General features: G+C 44.2%; 1 protein-coding gene across 10 annotated transcripts in view; it reads left to right on the top strand.

Moving 5' to 3' along the window:
- The window catches only part of ZBTB20 (zinc finger and BTB domain containing 20), a 782,602-nt gene extending 767,505 nt beyond the window's left edge, over positions 1 to 15,097 (top strand). For all 10 annotated transcript variants that reach the window (XM_044251429.1, XM_044251419.1, XM_044251420.1 and 7 more), the window contains 2 exons: positions 1,572 to 3,176; positions 14,302 to 15,097. In XM_044251429.1, the coding sequence (XP_044107364.1) occupies positions 1,572 to 3,176; positions 14,302 to 14,723 (2,027 nt within the window). In that variant the 3' untranslated portion in view covers positions 14,724 to 15,097. The remainder of the gene's footprint in view (positions 1 to 1,571; positions 3,177 to 14,301) is intronic.
- Positions 15,098 to 15,433: the final 336 nt, after the last annotated feature.

Here is a 15,433-nt window from a genome sequence, read left to right as displayed (position 1 = left end):
AAAGGATGCGCTCACACCGACTGAGCTCAGACAGCATGAGGAGATCGAGTGCAGCCAGGCAGAGGTCGTGGAGCTCAGAATTTCCTGAACTGGACCTCTCTTCTAGGGCAGAGAAGAAAGAGCCCGAGGAGGTGGTCATTCCTCCCATCTGCCCAGGTCATTACCTCTGGGGGGCTACCCTTCACAAGACACGGGGATCCCAGCCATGGGCCAACAGTCAGTGTTTGGGATGCCTGGTTGTGAAAGCCCACTTACTTGGCCTCTCTCAAGCTGACTGTTCAGTTGCAAAGGCAAGAATGGGGACTATAAATGAAGAACCGTTTGGAGAGAGGGATTCTTTAGAGTCATTTGAGAAGTGAAGCAGAAAAATAGGAAAGCCCTAAGCCTTCATGTTACAGCCACTCATTTTAATTCTCAATCTGTGATCCAAATGTAACTGTTATCCCTTGTCTCCAGAGCCCGGGGTTTAAGGGTGACTCTGGGTCAGGCTACGGACAGCTTCCCCATAGCTGACTGTTGCCTTCCTACTGGGAGCCCTTTGATACTTCCCTGTAGCAAGTGCACAGGATACGGAATCGCCTAGGGTGATCACACAGCCCATTCCCCGTTTACTCCTGCTGTCCTCACCTAATTATTAACATTGCTCCCTTTCACTCTCAGAAGTGCCCAGTTTGAACACTAAATATGATCACCTAGAATATCAGAGTCTCCCAGGTCAGTGCTGCCATGTCTGACCTTTTGAACATTCCTTCCTCATTAAGCTTCAGGAAATGCAGAACACGACCCATGTCACATATCACCAATTTAGAAAGTCCTCAAACAGATTGTGGGAGGTGATAAGAAGAGTGTGTAAATACAGAAAGCAGTGGGTGAGCGCCCCTTTATCTAGCAGGCTGTGTCCTAGAGTCTGTCCCTCAAGTGGAAAACATGGCGGCAGCTGTTTGGTGGATATCTTGGTCTTCATTGGATTTTCCAGGGGTTTTTCCATAATATGGTGTGGATTGAGAAATATACATTTTAAGTAATAAATAGGAAGGGAGTTTGTTTGTTTGTTTTTTAAATTATGAATATTGTTGCTATGAATAAAATTGGGAGTTTTGAAAAACTGGGGAAAATGTAAGCTTTCCCAAAGGACTTCGGCTTAGACCTATCTAAAGTAGAAAGAGAGTGTTCCATGAGAACCAATCTTCCATTTGTTTCTCAGTTCTTACGTGCTGAAGTTGTAAGAAGAGCAGGCAAATGACCCATCTGTTTATTAGGCTGTCCTACTTCAATTGGCAACCCTGGCTGAAGCTCTAGGGCATTAATAGGGATTCAATACCCAAAATAGCTGGGATATTGTTGGAGCCAAATCCAAGGCCTCATTCCCGTAGGCCATCATCCGCGCGCAGCCCAATCCTTGTGCAAAGCATGTCCACCTCGCCACAGAGCCCGCGTGTGCCTGCAAGGTCGGGGGTGGGGGTGCTTCCAGGAGCCATGAGCGTGACCCACCTGAGACCTGGGTGTTAGGAATGCAGCCAGCTAGCTCTGACCCACACACCCTGTCTTGTGTCTGTCTTGCCACCGCGCAGGTGACATCAGTTGCAAGGGGATGACCGAGCGCATTCACAGCATCAACCTTCACAACTTCAGCAATTCCGTGCTCGAGACCCTCAACGAGCAGCGCAACCGTGGCCACTTCTGTGACGTGACGGTGCGCATCCACGGGAGCATGCTGCGTGCACACCGCTGTGTGCTGGCAGCCGGCAGCCCCTTCTTCCAGGACAAGCTGCTGCTGGGCTACAGCGACATCGAGATCCCGTCCGTGGTGTCGGTGCAGTCGGTGCAAAAGCTCATTGACTTCATGTACAGCGGCGTGCTGCGCGTCTCGCAGTCGGAAGCCCTGCAGATCCTCACGGCCGCCAGCATCCTGCAGATCAAAACAGTCATCGATGAGTGCACGCGCATTGTGTCGCAGAACGTGGGCGATGTGTTCCCGGGGATCCAGGACTCGGGCCAGGACACGCCACGGGGCACTCCCGAGTCGGGCACATCGGGCCAGAGCAGCGACACCGAGTCGGGCTACCTGCAGAGCCATCCGCAGCACAGCGTGGACAGGATCTACTCGGCGCTGTACGCATGCTCCATGCAGAACGGCAGTGGGGAGCGCTCCTTCTACAGCGGTGCGGTGGTCAGCCACCATGAGACTGCGCTCGGCCTGCCCCGTGACCACCACATGGAGGACCCCAGCTGGATCACGCGCATCCACGAGCGTTCGCAGCAAATGGAGCGCTACCTGTCCACCACCCCCGAGACCACGCACTGCCGCAAGCAGCCCCGGCCAGTGCGCATCCAGACCCTGGTGGGCAACATCCACATTAAGCAGGAGATGGAGGACGATTACGACTACTATGGGCAGCAAAGGGTGCAGATCCTGGAGCGCAACGAGTCCGAGGAGTGCACGGAAGACACCGACCAGGCGGAGGGCACTGAGAGTGAGCCCAAGGGCGAAAGCTTCGACTCGGGCGTCAGTTCCTCCATCGGCACCGAGCCTGACTCGGTGGAGCAGCAGTTCGGGCCCGGCGTGGCACGGGATGGCCAGGCCGAACCTGCCCAAGCCGAGCAAGCCACGGAAGCTCCCGCCGAGGGCGGCCCACAGCCGCACCAGCTAGAGACAGGTGCCTCCTCCCCGGAAAGATGCAACGAGGTGGAGATGGACAACACGGTCATCACTGTCAGCAACAGCTCCGACAAGAGCGTCCTGCAGCAGCCTTCCGTCAACACGTCTATCGGGCAGCCATTGCCAAGTACCCAGCTCTACTTACGCCAGACAGAAACCCTCACCAGCAACTTGAGGATGCCTCTGACCTTGACCAGCAACACACAGGTCATTGGCACAGCCGGCAACACCTACCTGCCGGCCCTCTTCACTACCCAGCCCGCGGGCAGTGGCCCCAAGCCTTTCCTCTTCAGCCTGCCGCAGCCCCTGGCAGGCCAGCAGACCCAGTTTGTGACAGTGTCCCAGCCTGGCCTGTCGACCTTTACTGCACAGCTGCCAGCGCCACAGCCCTTGGCCCCATCTGCAGGCCACAGCACAGCCAGTGGGCAGGGCGAAAAAAAGCCTTATGAGTGCACTCTCTGCAACAAGACTTTCACCGCCAAACAGAACTACGTCAAGCACATGTTCGTACACACAGGTGAGTGCACAGGCCCCTCTGGAGGCCTAGAAACAGGCCATGGGTGTGAGGAGGCTGTAGGAAAGGAGGGGCAGGACAGCAAGTGCAAGGGAAGGTTTGGAGTCATCCTTCAGATATAAAGGAGACCCCACTGTCAGCCATCTTCTAGCAGTCCCAGCAGCACCCCCATTGTAGGCATGAAGCATCTACCACCAAAACACAAAAATCACAGAAACCCTGTGGAGAAGGGCCAAATGCAGAAAAGTCTGACAGAATTTGCAGGCACAATATCCCTTACGCACATTGGACTTTGTAATACACTCTTTAATTCTAGGTGTTTAGAGCTAGAAATGTCCTTCGACATTGTTCACTCCAGGCACTTCACTTTATAGACCGAAGTCATAGAGGCAAACAGGGTTGAGGGTTTCCGTCTGTAGCAAGTTCTGTATGAACCATCAGCTTAAAGAGGCCACAACAAGGCTGGTGCAAGCTTAATCTGCATTTGTGGTCCCCAATATGGAGAAGTAATAGACTCACTCTATTTACTATTGCTTATTCTCTATTTTCAATATCTAGAGACCACAGTCTAGTCTGGGCAGTACCTTTTAAAAAGACACTAGACTGGGACATACTCAGAGGAGTATAATTAGGATGACGAAGGAATGCAAAGCCATGGCATATCATGGTTGAAGGTCAGAGGGCTGTTCAACCTGCAAAGAAGACAACTCAGGGCATCCTATAACATCCAAGTATTTGAGCTTCAGGGGCAACATAATGTAGTGAGGCTGGAGCTCTGCAGGCTACATTGCTTAGGTCCGAAATCAGCCTTAGGCACTGTGGAACTTTATCAGCTTGGGAAAATTGCTTAATCTTTCTACACTTGTTTCATTGTCTCTATAATGGGAATAACAGTAATATATCTTTCTCAGAGTGTCGTTTTCAGGATTAAGTGAATTAATAAATGAAACTCTTAAAACAATTCCTGGTGTATAATCAGCACTTTATAAATGGTAGTAACGTTAGCACTGTTCGCTTTTTTTAAATGGTTGGGAGGAGAGAGACATTAAATTTGTTCAGTTTAGCTTCGAAAGGTAGAACTGGACCAATGATTGGAAGGTATAAAGGAGAGTCTTTCAACTGAATAAAAAAAAAAAGGTTTGTAAACAGTCTTAGCTGCTCCCAGATGGGATAGACAGCCTCCAAAGGGACTGAGTTTCTATAGTTAGGAGTGTTCAAGGAGAGAATGGATGAGTTTTTCATAGTGATGTTGTAAAGGAGCCTCAATCATTAGGTGAGTAGTTGGGTGAGGTGGTATTTCATCTCTGGATTCCATGATTCTAGAACTAAGATCTCCTGACTGCCTAGCTAGTGCCCTTTTCCAGCTCAGTAATGGAACAGGCAGAGAAGTGAGAACTTCACATGTGCTCTGCCATAGAAGTGACTACATATGTGGTACGATTCACATAGATTCTCTCGCATGTGAAAATACCTACCCCAGTGATAGTCACCGTATTTGAAATTCCTATCATGAGTCCCTCTTCTGGTATACCTCTGGTTCCAGAACACCCCTATTAAGTGACAAATAAGTTGCCAGAGAAATTTACTTACTAGAATCAAAATACATGAAAATAAATTGGTTCCTCTGAGCAACCCTGTTTCTCAGATCAGCTAGCAGGAATCTAGGAGATAGGACATAAGGCACATAAATTTAAGTTCGGAAATAGAAGGGATGGAAAATAACAGACCCTGAGAAAAGGTGCCCAACATGGAGGTGAACAGCTAAAGCAGAATGTTACTTAGGATGAACTTTGCCTTCTTCGCAGTCAACTCAGTCAAAGCATTAGGTCCATCTGTGTATGTGTCTTTGTGTGAATCGGTTGATTCACAATCGGTTGATAGTTTTCACAACTCCATATCAACACAGTAACTCACTACTGAATTTAGGAAGAAAATCAGGTAGTAAGTCAGTGTGTTAATTTAGGGTAAATGTGACTGCACTTATAACCTGAGATCAATTAAGGGCAATTTTCTATGTGGTATAGGTATCATCATTACTTGGTAAATTGATCAAATGGTTGTATTTCTAGTTATGTGGCACTTTATGGTTTACAGAGTGCTGTCACATAGTCTGTCATTTCTTCTTCTGAATAGTTGTCATATAAACCATCAAATTAAAGGTTAGGGAGGAAAAAGAGATCATCTGTGAAAGTGTCTTATTAGCTGAAGTTCACTTTGCTGGTCTTGGATCCATAAACATTTCTACCCTCCTTCCCCCCACCTCCCACCCTTGTGCATCTCTTCCAGTAGACCTAGTAGAAATAAAATTCACATATTCTATTAGATCACATATTGAAGTAAGCCTTAACTTTGCAACATAAAATTTTCAGTGCACTATCAAAAATTGTCTTTTGCTATACAAACACAGTCATCCAGTGGATTCACTAAAGGATTCTGTGGTTAACCCAAATAACTAGATTTGCCCATGAGAAAACCAGCAATAGGTTTGTACATTTAGACATCATGGATACAAGAGCTACAAGTAAAGTCATTTTATAAATCTGAGTTATGCTCAAAGTGTAGGCCTTCAGATCTCTAGTAAAATATGAAGATTTTGTATTGGTGTATATAACATGGCCACATCTGAGAACAATTAATAATACACAGATATCACTTGGGCCCCTCATTTAAAAGAAGTGAAATTATTCCCATTTACTCTGAATTATTTGGCAGTGGCAGTTTGGAAGGGCCATCTGTCTATCAAGACTTTTGTCTAGCTGCAGGAGTCCCTAACCTAACAAAGTTAAAGAACAATTGGTCTAGATTTCTCAAAAGGCAAGACAGCCTGAACATGTGGAAGTGATTCAGGACCTGGATTCACTGCAGCCTCCATTTCAAAACAAAGTTCTCTCCAATTTCTTACGAAAATATTAAAAAACAAAAAAACAGGGCCTCCCAACTTCCCAAGAGCCCAGTGGAAATTATAAAAATCCAGAGCAAAAAGTCTAAATGTCGGTCTAAAAAGATTCTAGAAAGTACTAGGGATACTTGGAAGAGTAGGGATGGCTTCAGTATTCTTAGCTACAATCTAATCTAAAAGAATCTTGCTAAGAAAGAGTAGCTTACCTAAAAGGTAAGCTAAAAGGAAAAGCTAAAAGCTAAAAGGAAAGGGATCTCGGTTCTCTGCATTATGGCTATTATGCATGCTACCCGGATTTGCATTTCAGCTACTCCAACTTTCATATCAATAGTACTTCGATCCATAACTGCAGAGAATCTATTTTGAGACGTGGACTCCAAATAAAATTCTGTGGGGCTCTGTGTTAATGATCCACATATTCACTGAAAGGAGGTGTTTGAAACAAATAAATCATCTGTTGTATTGACTTTGGAGCTAAGCTCCATAGTAGAGAACCAGAAAGCCCTTAGCTCTAAAGCATATTCCATAATGATAACACTGAAACTTGGAGTGGGGACATAAGTGAAATACAATTATACCAGAATTCAATTATTTGGGTTCAGTTTTGGTCCCTTTAATTGGCTGTGTGGCCTTAAGCAAGTCACTTAGTTTTAAAACCATCAGCTCCTTTGTGTTTATAATGGGAATAATAATTGTGCTGCCTTTTGAGTAGCTGTAAAGGTATGGTGCAGTTAAGAGCTTTTCATAAAATGTAGAGTACTAGTTAATGTGTAAAAAAAACCCATCGTCATTAGTACCTGAGCCCCCTCCATCCAAGAGACACTGACTTTCTTTGCTGTATCTCGTGTCTCTGAATAATAAGCTCTTGACAGATTTCCTTCCTCTATGGAATTCAAACATTGAAGTCACTTAATACTTCCTGGGTTTCCCCTGAACTTCCTTAGTAACATCAGCATTTTTTTCCACTTCTTAATGACTTTTTTAAGAGTGAAAAAAAATCCCTCACCTGACCACTCTGTCTACTCCCAAACAAGCCACAGTGGTACTCCATTTCTCCTAGGAGTGTCTCAAGTTCACTTTAGTACAGCTTCATGAAAGCTGTAAGGTATGAAACCCAGAGTAAAGAACATATTTGAAAATAAGAGAATCAGGGCACAGTGGGTGGCTCAGTAGGTTAAGAGTCTGTCTTCGACTCAGGTCATGATCCCAGGGTCCTGGGATAGAGTCCCCCATAGGGCTGGCTCCCTGCTCAGTGGGGAGTCTGCTTCTCCCTCTGCCCCTCCCCCTTCTCTTGCACGCTCGCTCTCACGTGCTCTCTCTCTCTCTGTCTAATAAATAAAGTCTTAAAAAAAATAATTAAAAGAGAATCAGAGAAAACCAGATAACACAAACCATCCTGTCATGGAACCAAGCAGGCTCCTCTATGTCCCCTCCCCTCAAGAGGAAAAACAAAAGTCAAAGGAATGGGAACAGAAGGGAAAGACAGAGGACAGAGAAGGACAAGCTTTGGTGTCAATGTCGATACAAAAGGCAGGCAATAGGGAAAACTCAAAGATCACCCTGAAGCAGTGGTTCTTAATGGCATGATCTCCATACAGTAGTACCAATTGTCAGGTCCATCCAGACCTGAATCAGAAACACTGAGGGAGCCCAGCAATCTGTTGTTTCAATGAGCCCTGATTCGCAGTATGTTGGGACTCATTTTCCTAGAAGGCTATAGGCCATGACGAGGATGGCGTCAGGTAGCTTTGGTTACATAACATTGTTCTCGAAAATTCCACTCGTAAGAACCTATGCATTTGGAAAAAGAAAACCAGTTGAAATAACAGCTTGATTTTATTGTGGATAAATTATAATATGGAGGCAAATACCTCATGAATAAGAGGTGAGTTAAGTCTCTCAAACTGCACAAGGACCACGCAAATGTTCGCCTGCTGGCACTTTAAAGTACTGACATGTATTACCATTATGTGGTTGTCTCCACACCTTCCCATTATAATGTGAACTCTGAGATCCAGAAATAAGTGATAGGTAGGTAGATAGATCAGTTGATCTTATTCTTCAATATAGCTAACATAATACCTTACATAACACCTTACATAATAAACATTCAATAAATATTTGATAAACGAATGAATCAAATAACCAGGATGGCATTGGAAGATTTATATGCCACTAGGTATAGGCTGCCCAAGTTTAACAAACAAAAATACAGGAGGTCCAGTCAAATTTGAATTTTGGATAAACAACAAGTGTATTTTTAGCCTAAGTATGTCCCATGCAGTATTTGTGGGACGCTTAGACTAAAATATTATTCATTGTTTTTCTGAAAGATTTAACTGGGTGTCGTGTGTTTTATCTCACAGTACTATCCAGGTAGAACTCTCTTTTAAGACCCAATCTTAGGACTTTCTGATTTAAAATCTGCATATGGGGGTCTCTAAGTGACTCAGTTGCTTAAGCATCTGACTCTCAATCTCAGCCCAGGTCTTGATCTCAGGGTCATGAGTTCAAGTTCCACACTGGCGTGGAGCCTACCTAAAAACAAACAAAAAAAAATTAAAAATAAGTAAATAAATGAATAAATAAATAAAATCTATATATGAATACAGGCTAGCATATGTAGTTGCTTAACAAATACTTTTTGAGTAAGTGAATGAATGTTCAGAAATGTGGGCATGCTTTCCAGGCAATTTAATTCATGGGACTTACACATAAATGCATTATTTTCTAGCAAGACTTTGATTTCCCTTTCTTTCTTTTTTTATTTTCTAGAGAATTTATTGTATTTGCATTTCTACTTGTCTTTTTTTCACTAACAATGGTAGATGTTTGGGCTTTTTTCTGAATTGTACTATCAATAGCCCATTTATTGGTGACTGGTTTTGGTCCATTAGTGTTCTCTGCATAGATGATAATTTTGTCTATTACTTTGACAAGCTCAGCTATTTCAGCCATGAATTTGATGTAAAAAGATATAGGAAGAGCAGTAACATAACAATGTCAGAAATAGTGTAAAAATACTAGGATCAAGATAATAATGTGATAGTCTTCACCCAAAATTTGGGCTATTACTTATATCAAGCCAGTGGAGCACTGAACAAGTATATGATTTGGTATGAAAACCTCAGTTTTATCACTCTCAGAGTGACCTTAAATAAGTTCTACAGTTAACCTGAGCCTTAATGTTTTTGCTACAAAATATATAGATCTTAATACTTTATGTGCTCTAAGAATCAAATAATATTATTTCTGTGGGAGCACTTAACCCATAAATACTGTAAAATCATCAAAGGCATTTAAGAACATGTATATTATAGTTACAACACCATAAATCTTGCAGAATAATCCAGAGATCAGGAAATCCTTAACAGGAGGAGGAGGAGATCATCTGGCTAGGCTAGTTATCCTCTCATCTGTTACTGACTTATTGGATGACCTCTCTATTGGAGAGACCATCTTCTGGGGACATCAATGTCTCACAGAGGTATAAGAAAAGTTAAGTAACGTCGATGAAGTTTCCTGAGATCTTCGAAGTTCTGCCTCACACCAAAATATGTTCGTTGTCCCTGAAGCCACAGATGTTTTGTAAATGCAGCCTGTCCCCCAGTAGGCAGTCCCTCCCCCCAGTCAGCCTCACAGTCCAAGCTGGTCACCAGGATTGCACCCTCAGAACTGGAGGAAGGCTGGCAGGCAGTCCCCCAGTCTTATCTCAGGGGTGTAGGCCTCCCTTCAACTACACCTCTCTGGTAGAGAGCAGACTCTTCAGCCTGTGAAAGCTCTGAGTGACTGTCTGAGCGCCCTTCCATTCTTGCTGCTGAACCTTTCCCATTTTCTTGTCCCACCTTGATGTTCTCTATTCAGGCACTCCTTCTGCTTTATTCGCCAGAGACCACCTTCCCCTATCCATACTCTCCTCTTCCTTCCCTGCCATCTGCCCTCTTCCCAAACTCCCAGTCTTAGTTTTCTGGTCCCTCAGCAGACTCATTGGAAGAGGAGGGGGTTGTGCTTAGAGCAGATGATGGAGAGGCCAAGAGAATGGGAGAGACGGGTGGGCACATCGCTTCCGAAAAACATCCCAGTAACAGCATTCATTGTTCTTTCTGCAAGCCAGGAGAAGCCTGGTTAGAATGAGAAAGAATCAGCGGAATAAACGGGTTCTTGCTCAGCCCCCACTACAGAAGCGACTATTTAGAATTGGGGTGTCTCGGCCCAGTCGCATATCTTCTACTTGAACTTTGGGCAGATCCTCTGTATCTATGAACCTAACAGGATGTCTCTTCCTTTTTTTCTTCCTCACTTGTCAGTCTTGGTAGAGTGTCAGTGCTGGTCCACAAGAAGGAGTTTAAAAGAGGCTCTTTGGAGAACAGGCATCAAAAACTGGAGAAAAGTATATGTGTTTGCCACTCCCCCCACACCACTGGAATCGTAAAGGACACTGCCACCCCCTTGGTTTCTCCCCTTGCTGTGTGGTTTCTTGGGCTCCAGAACTCAGTTGTCACCTACTCAGAACCCCTCTGTCAAAGCTACTTACTGACGTTTTATTCATGGTATCACTTCTTTGATTAGCATATGTAATTGAGAGCAGACAGTACCCTTAACTCTGAATCCTATAGCTGCAATATAATCACTTGCTTTATTGATAAGCTGAAAGTTTTGTGTTTTTTGGTTTTTTTTTTAAATCCTGGGTTGGCCTCCCCCATGTAATGCAAGTTATTTCTCAACTGATTTCATTTATCATCAGTTCCTTTCTACTGAAAAGAACGGTTGATTTTTTTTCCCCCTTCAAATGATCACATACTCTGTGTAAGTGCTTTATCTCTTTAATTTTCAAAATGCCTTCACAAGTCAGGTACTTCTGTATTATTTTCAAGTTACAGATAAGGAAACTGAGGCTTATAGAGGTTAAGTAACATACCCAAGCCACTCAGCCAAGGAAATGGAATTCATATCTTACTCCCATATCTGTATAGCCCAAAACGGAGCAGTTTAAAGTGAAGCGGCTTATATGAGCTTCTCCCTTATGTTATAATTCTCGTATCTGCTTTGGACTCTGTGTCTCTTCCTAACACATCCAAGGACTTGCTATTCCTGGCCAGAGGCTCAGACCTGAAAAGCCATCTACTCCCAATCATCTTAACTCTTCATTTCTCCACATTGAAAGCAACACTTAGCAAACCTCCTCTGTCTCATGTACAATGTTGAAAGCCCTCTTAGGGTCCCTATAAGCAATATGCAGGAAAAGAACAAGGAAGAAAAACACTAACATTTCTACTGAGGGATACTGTTTCAAATCCGCACACATATATAAATGAAAGCTGTGGCTGCCTGATTAATCTGAAAATAAGCCCCATTTAGTAAGACAGTTCTTGAAATACCAATGTTCTACCAACACAGCACCTTAATAATTATAGAGAGCGTTTTCCTTTAAGGAGCTCCCAAGTGCTTTGCAAACATTTTTCCTCATTAACTATCATACCATTTTCTGTGGCAGGGAAGGGAACAGCGTATTTTGTCCTATTTAAAATGTGGGACTGCTAATGCAGTGAGTGATGGAAGCAGTCTGCCCTCAGGTCATGTGCTGACAAGGCCTAGACTCGAGTCCTCAGGGGTTGTGGGTCAGGATGGGCAGAAGGCCACTAAATCTGCAAAGGGCTACGGCAAGGGCTTGGTCCAGCTCCTCACTTTCAGAAGGGGAAATGAACCCAGGGAGACTTAGAAAAGCCCAGGGTCACACAGATAATTAGCAGCTGAACCAATACTACGTGCGTGCAAACAACATACAGATGTATGCTATGAAGGGAAAGATAACTACTGTGAAGAATCAATTTATAGTCAGATTAGAAGGTTGTGAAAGCAAAAAGCCTTCAGAGTGACCTTGCCTGAGGAAAAACACACTGTAAGAAGGTGAAAGTTTCAAGCAGCAAGAGCATTTTAACATAAAGTTTCAACTTTGTAGCAGCCAAAATAGCATCTGGAACTTAAGAAGGCAAGTTGCCCATTAAAGGTGACAGGTGAAATACATTTTAAAAGATAGTTGACCAGCCCATTGTCGCCTCTATAAAGTGTACTCAAGGCACATGGATGGCAAAGACCAGCCCGAGTTCAAGCATGCTTACAGCTGTTCCAACTAAAAATAACATGCATGACTGTCTCTCTTGGGGAATCTCTCATTTCCAAAGAATGTATCTACATAAACACCATGCATAGCCTAAATGCATCATTTGGGAATGAGGCTTCCCCAGATTCGCCCATTTGCCCAAAAGTGAACTCCTCTTCTAACCTGTGATCCTACTGACCATCCTGTCCCATCAGTGAGAATGAAAGGAAAGAAATCAGAAAAGAGTCTAGAGGAGAGGGAGCTAAGCCAAACACATTTGTGAATAACTAAGGGAAAGAGAGTTCAAAGACCAATGACCTCAGTTAAGATTTGTGGAGGGAATTCCTGAACAAAACAGCCATTTCTTACCATCCCGCCCTTCAAAACATACCCTTGAAGTTTACAAACACAATGAAAAAGATTTCTGATGAGATAAAGTTTCACAAAACAGATTCTGAGCATAAAGTGCGAACACTGGCCCTGACCCAGACGGAGCACCGAATGCATGCTGATTGTTTTCCTTGCTGTTATTACTGTGACGCCTCAAACCTCTTCTGCTTCATAATGGGAAAAATGGAAACCCAGTCAAGGCCCATATTTTAATTGGAAGTTAAATCTGTTTTAAGAAATAGATTTCCTACCCCGATACACAATCCAGATGTTGAATAACAATAACCCTAGAGAGTTTCAAAGGCTTTGAGCTTTACACTGGGTTGTGGAAGAGTACAGAAAAGGACTTTCTTCTCCGAGGTGGGTGCCTCCACTAGGCAATCGGTAATGAGGTGGGACAGAAGGAAACACCCTAATGCATTTCATCTAACCTGTCAAGGGCAAAGCTGAGAACTAACAACACCAACAAAATCAAGGCTCTGTTTATCCGAAGGGTTGTCATAAGCCCATGGACATTACTTATAGAGGAATACTTCATGTGGTCAGTTGGTAACAATATTTTTATTTACCTTAGTCTCTTTTACAAGCTTGAATGTTTGGTTTCTAAGCCAACAGCAAGCCAAAGCAGTAAACTGAAGAGAAAGAAGAGTTTCAGCCAACAGACTAAGAACAAAGAAAGAGAAAGCTATTTTTTATATTGACCCAAGAGTTCAAAAATGCGTATGGAACCATTTAATTGGGGTTGGGGGGTGGAGAGGATAGTTTTATAATAAGAATACCATGCAAGTATTCCCACACCACCCTTGGTGGTCTGCAAAGTGATTTCATATGGATTTATGTCAACACCAGCACAGTGAGGTAAGAAGGACGGTATACCTCAGAGGCATCTGGAGATCTGTCAGAGTTCCGTGCCGAGGGTCGGAGCCCAGATTTGAACAGGACCATTTGACTCTGAGATCATTGTGTTGTCTACCACCTAGTCAACCTCCACACCACACAAGGCCAGTCCGCAGCTCAGGGCACTCAAGACAGAATAGCCAATTATCTCTAATGTTACATTTCAGGAAGATTTCTGTCAAAAATAAATAAAATTGAAAGCGTAGCTCTTCAGAGCAACTTGCTTCTAAGGTGGCCAGTATTTTCCAGACCTATCACAGCAAAGTGCCTTTACTAGACAGAATCCTGGAAATAGAAACCATCCCCAAAGAGCCGGGCTATGTAACCACCATCCTTAGTTCCTAAAGATTCTGAAGAACCCGAATGCTTCGAAGATCCTTCCTCTCCCTGATTTCTTACATGGGTTTGATAAAATTAATGGGAAACGCAGGGTTAAATCCACACATGAGTGACGACTAGGAAAAGGAACCCCTAAATGTAGCCCTCCCTTTTCTCCACAGAATGACCTTTGAAAACCCGTGGTGGGGAGTGTCTTGTAGCTTTCCAAGAGAGCCATTTTCTGGCATGGGGAGGTGGAAGATTAGCTTGTTCGGGCATCACCCAAAAGCAAGTTTTCTCAGAACAGGAGAGGCCAGGAAGGACTGAATCTTTCCAGTAGAGGGTGAACCAACCAGATTTTTTTTTTTTTTTAATTTTTCTGTTTGTGTGCGTGTTGTGTGCGTGCATGTGTTTTGTTTTTTGTTTTTTGTTTTTGTTTTTTTGTCTTGTTTCCCTGTCTCTCATTCTCCCTCTCTGGCTGTGTCCCGCTCTGTTCCGCTTGCTGTCTCCTCCCCCACCGACAGGTGAGAAGCCCCACCAATGCAGCATCTGTTGGCGCTCCTTCTCCTTAAAAGATTACCTTATCAAGCACATGGTGACACATACGGGAGTGAGGGCGTACCAGTGTAGCATCTGCAACAAGCGCTTCACCCAGAAGAGCTCTCTCAACGTGCACATGCGCCTCCACCGCGGGGAGAAGTCCTACGAGTGCTACATCTGCAAAAAGAAGTTCTCCCACAAGACCCTGCTGGAGCGGCACGTGGCCCTGCACAGTGCCAGCAACGGGACCCCTCCCGCGGGGACACCGCCCGGCGCCCGCGCTGGCCCCCCGGGGGTGGTGGCGTGCACGGAGGGGACCACTTACGTCTGCTCCGTCTGTCCCGCCAAGTTTGACCAAATCGAGCAGTTCAACGACCACATGAGGATGCACGTGTCTGACGGATAAGTAGTCCCTTTCTCTCTTTCTTACGAACAAAACGACAGAAAAGAAACAAACAAAAAAAAAGCTATGGCACTAGAATTTAAGAAATGTTTTGGTTTCGTTTTTACTTTCTGTTTTTGTTTTTGTTTCGTTTCATTTTGTACTACATGAAGAACTGTTTTTGCCTGCTGGTACATTACATTTCCGGAGGCTCGGGTGAATGAGAGTTTTCCCAGCCTCCCTCGGATGGTGGCCTTAAGGCCTGGTAGTGCTTCAGGAGGTCCACTGGTTGGATCTCTCGCTACTGGCCTCTAAATACAACCCTTCTTTACAAAAAAACAAAACAAAAACCAGAAAACAAAAAACAAAAAACAAAAAAAAAAAAACAAAAAAAATCTTTAAAAAAAAGTAAAAAAAATTTTTTTTTTCACTTGTGAAGAGCACTACAAAAATATATAACAAAATCTAAAAGGCCTACTGTCTTTAAGTACACCGCTTGCAGTGTTTCAGTGGACATTTTCGCAATTCTGGCCGCTTGGACTTCACAGTAACCAGTTAAAACTGTGGAATATCCCTTCTGGTTGAAAACCCAGAGGAAAGGCCCTGCTGTTTTCCACCTACCACATTGTCTGATTTCATAAAAGGGCTGGGGGGTGGGGGGGCTGGGAAGGGCAGTGGGTCCGGTGGTGTGGGGAAGGCAAGTGGCAGGCTTCTCCCCCAGATGCTGCCCGCAC

Source organism: Neovison vison, chromosome 6 (genome assembly GCF_020171115.1).
Source record: "Neovison vison isolate M4711 chromosome 6, ASM_NN_V1, whole genome shotgun sequence".
Classification (NCBI taxonomy): Eukaryota; Metazoa; Chordata; class Mammalia; order Carnivora; family Mustelidae; genus Neogale; species Neogale vison.
The sequence above is the reverse complement of the archived record's forward strand: the minus strand, read 5'-3'. Positions and strand labels throughout refer to the sequence as shown.